General features: G+C 31.5%; 1 protein-coding gene across 2 annotated transcripts in view; it reads left to right on the top strand.

The window, feature by feature from the left end:
* Lsd-1 (lipid storage droplet-1) overlaps positions 1-3,438 on the top strand; it is an 8,758-nt gene that overhangs the window by 2,059 nt on the left and 3,261 nt on the right. For both annotated transcript variants that reach the window (XM_017625585.1, XM_017625586.1), the window contains exon 3: positions 223-427. In XM_017625585.1, coding sequence (XP_017481074.1) covers positions 223-427 — 205 coding nt within the window. The remainder of the gene's footprint in view (positions 1-222; positions 428-3,438) is intronic.

Here is a 3,438-nt window from a genome sequence, read left to right as displayed (position 1 = left end):
GAAAAATCGATTACAAAATCGATAACAAAATCGATTCCAAAGTCAATAACAAAATTGATAACCAAATCTATCAAAAAATCCATTACAAAATCGGTAATAAATTCGATAAAAAAATCGATAAAACTATCGATAACAAAAGCGATGGCAATATCGATAGCAAAATCGGTAAAAAAACTGATAAAAATACCGACAACAAAAGCGATAACAATATCTATAGAACAGATGTATTGGAACACAAAGGAGTACATGTCCGATCATTTGGTGCGACCGGTGCTCAAGCGTGCCGACTCTGTTAAACATATCGGTAACACCGTCTTGGAAAGTCAACTGACCGCTTATGCCGCACAAAGACTGGATGAAGCCTTTACAGTTGGCGACAAATTCGTGGATAAATATTTGACACCCATACCAGGCGATCAAACGGACGGTGAGTTAGTCAAAAAGCTTTCGATTTAGGCACAAAATAAGATAATCAATATTAGAAAATTACCATAAAGCAAAACATTTAGCGCAGAAGATAACAATATTACGAATAAATTTAAAAATATGCATGCAATAATATAGAACCAAGTTTGTTTAAAAATTATTATATATGTACATACATATATACATAGGACTTTAAAATGTCGAGGTTATCATGTGAAATATTTTTAATTGTGTACGTAACGTAATTTTTTCGCGTTTGTTTGTATGTTGCTGCCTAATTCAAAAAAATATATATATACAGACTGATAACCTTTCTAAAAATGATTCTACCCATCGTGGTAAGGTGAAATCAATGACTTTTAGTGTAGTTTAGTTTATATATACAGTGACTCAAACAAACCGTGACTCGTTTTTTTTTTAAATATTCATAATGTTTTTTGAGCTAAATTTTTGTTGTTGTTTTTCCATAAAAATACCGTCGAAGTTTTAACCAAAACCGCATAAATCAAACTTTATACAAAATTTTGGAAAATTCAACAAGCTTTCATCAAAGTTACATCTTTCTAATTCTAATCTCTAGAACATTTTTGGGTGTGTAGTTTTATAGCCCAAAATTTTTGTTTCATTTTCGTTGTTGGTGTTCTCGTTAGAACAAAAAATGACACTGAAGATGGCCCACGTCGAAACCGGTTTGTCTCCAAACCGAATTTGACAAGCGATGACGGAAAATTGTTCCACATTACATCAAAAAATTGTTGCCTAATTAAGGGCAAGTTTCGACCGACTAAAAAATGGCCTTGACTTTTGAGCATTTTTTTAGACTGCTTTTGCGGTTTTTTTTATGTAACACCTGCAATTAACAAAAATTGGCGATGGCTTTTTGAAATTCTATGGCTAACGGTCTACGGCATTTTATTTAATAAGAAATTCATGTTTACATGGAAAAAAGTGCAAAAATCCATCACCAAAAAAACTATGAAAAATAAACCGTAGTTTTTAGCCGTTTCAAACTTGTACTTCATTAGGCAAAAATTGTATGGGCTATATAACTGCATACCCAAAAATACTCTAAAGATTCAAATTAAAAAGTTTATATTTTGATAAAAATTTGTCGAATTTTCCAAAATTGTGTATAAAGTTTGACTCGCATGGTAAAGCTTGGACGGTATTTTAATAGAAAAATAACAAAAAAAATTAGCTCGAAAAACATTACGTATATTCAAAATATATATATATCAACACGTGGTCATTTGTTTGAGTCACTGTACATACTTGCAAAATTTTATATGTNGCGCCATAAAAGCAATTCATCACGGTCGGCGATTCTCGCGCAAGCTTAAACGACGCTTAACCCAGCGCACCCTGGCCGAGGCGCGAGCTTTGAAAAAGCAAAGTAGAGAAGCCATTAACATACTCATCTATGCGGCAGAGTTGGTTAGTATAATTACCAATTGCAAATCGAATTTACTTGCGTATGTTTTCATATGTATGTATTCAAAACGTAAAGATTATCACAAACTGTGACCCGTTAATTGGTACCATAACACTGTAGATCAGGTTTGTGCCCAACAAATCTAGCCATACAAAAACAACGTCAATAAAAATTACAACAACATCGTTTTCGGAATAGCAAAAACTACTACAACCCAAAACTATTTGGGCACTAAAAGGGCAGTTCTAGTGACAGTTTTTCAACGTAACACAGTCTTTCGAAAGACAGAAGGTTTTCGTAAGATAATTGTCAATTAGGGCAACTATCTTTACCTACTATCTACTAAAGAGGATGTCTTAGGTCTTAGCGTTATTCGGTTTGTCTTTTAGCAATAAGTTTTCTAAAAATTTTATTGATAGAAAAAAATTCTTTTTAAAATAATAAAAACTAAATATTAAAATAAAACTAAATTGAAAAGGAAAAAATAATAAATAAAGTACAAATAAAATAATGAAAATTACATGAAATTAAAAATATTTAAAAAAGAAAATAATTAAAAAATGGGAAAACTAATTCCATAAAAAAAAAATATATAAAAAAAGTTTCTAAAAATTAAATGAAATTAACAAGTATTTTTATTTTTAAAAGAATAAGATCGAAAAAATAAAAGTAACCAAATTAAAAAGGAAAAAAATAAATAAATAATACATCAAATAAGTTTCTAAAAATTAAAATAAATTTAAAAAATACAACATTTTCTTTTCAAAAAAGTAATAATGCTGCTTACTGAAAAAAGAAAATTGAAAAAAAGAAAAAAAAATTACTAAAACAACGAAAAAAATTCCGCTGTCCGAGGATTCGTGTATCGCATCTCTCGTGTTTTGCTCAGTCTGCGATTGCGACTGTTCTAGCAGCGCGAGTAATATAACTACAGCGCAAGTAGTGTAACTACCTATGTACATCTCAATTTGGAATATGCTCAAGTGCTTTCCGCCAATCGAGCTTTTCAATATGAAATTTGGCAAGGGAACTTTGTTTTAAATCTTTCAACTGTTTTACAAAAGTCTTGCAACTATCTAAGGCAGAATTGCCTTATAAACTAACAACAAAGCAAGGATCAAACCTATTGCTTGTTGTCGAATCTAATAAGGAAAATAAAAAAGAGCCTAAAGAGCTTGTCACACGTGGCAATGCAATATATTTCGAAAAAGCTGTCACATAGGGAAATTTAAGAAAGCAGTTGCATGGGCAATCACATCTTGCATGTAAAGTGTCTTTCGAAAGAGGTAAAATTTCTGAAAACGCTTTTTGGCTGTTCGCACAGCGAATAGATCTACTCTTTCTCGATACTAAAATGTGTGCCTGACAGCTTTTCAAGCTCTTCGCTTTTACGTCTTTCTTCCTCTTAAAAATACGCGTGTCTTCCCTATTTTTCCCGATACCACTCAGTTGTCGGCATTGGCTACAGAGCTGCGTAAAACTCCTCGACATGCCAGTTGTCACATAAATTACTAAAATGCATATTTTTAACTTTGTCATTTACTTGATTAATCTTTTTTTCGAAGTAATTGCATTTACAT

This window comes from Rhagoletis zephyria, unplaced genomic scaffold, assembly GCF_001687245.7.
Source record: "Rhagoletis zephyria isolate East Lansing unplaced genomic scaffold, Rhagoletis_zephyria_1.1 Rzeph_scaffold_04116, whole genome shotgun sequence".
NCBI lineage: Eukaryota > Metazoa > Arthropoda > Insecta > Diptera > Tephritidae > Rhagoletis > Rhagoletis zephyria.
This window is presented reverse-complemented; position numbering and strand designations above follow the sequence as displayed.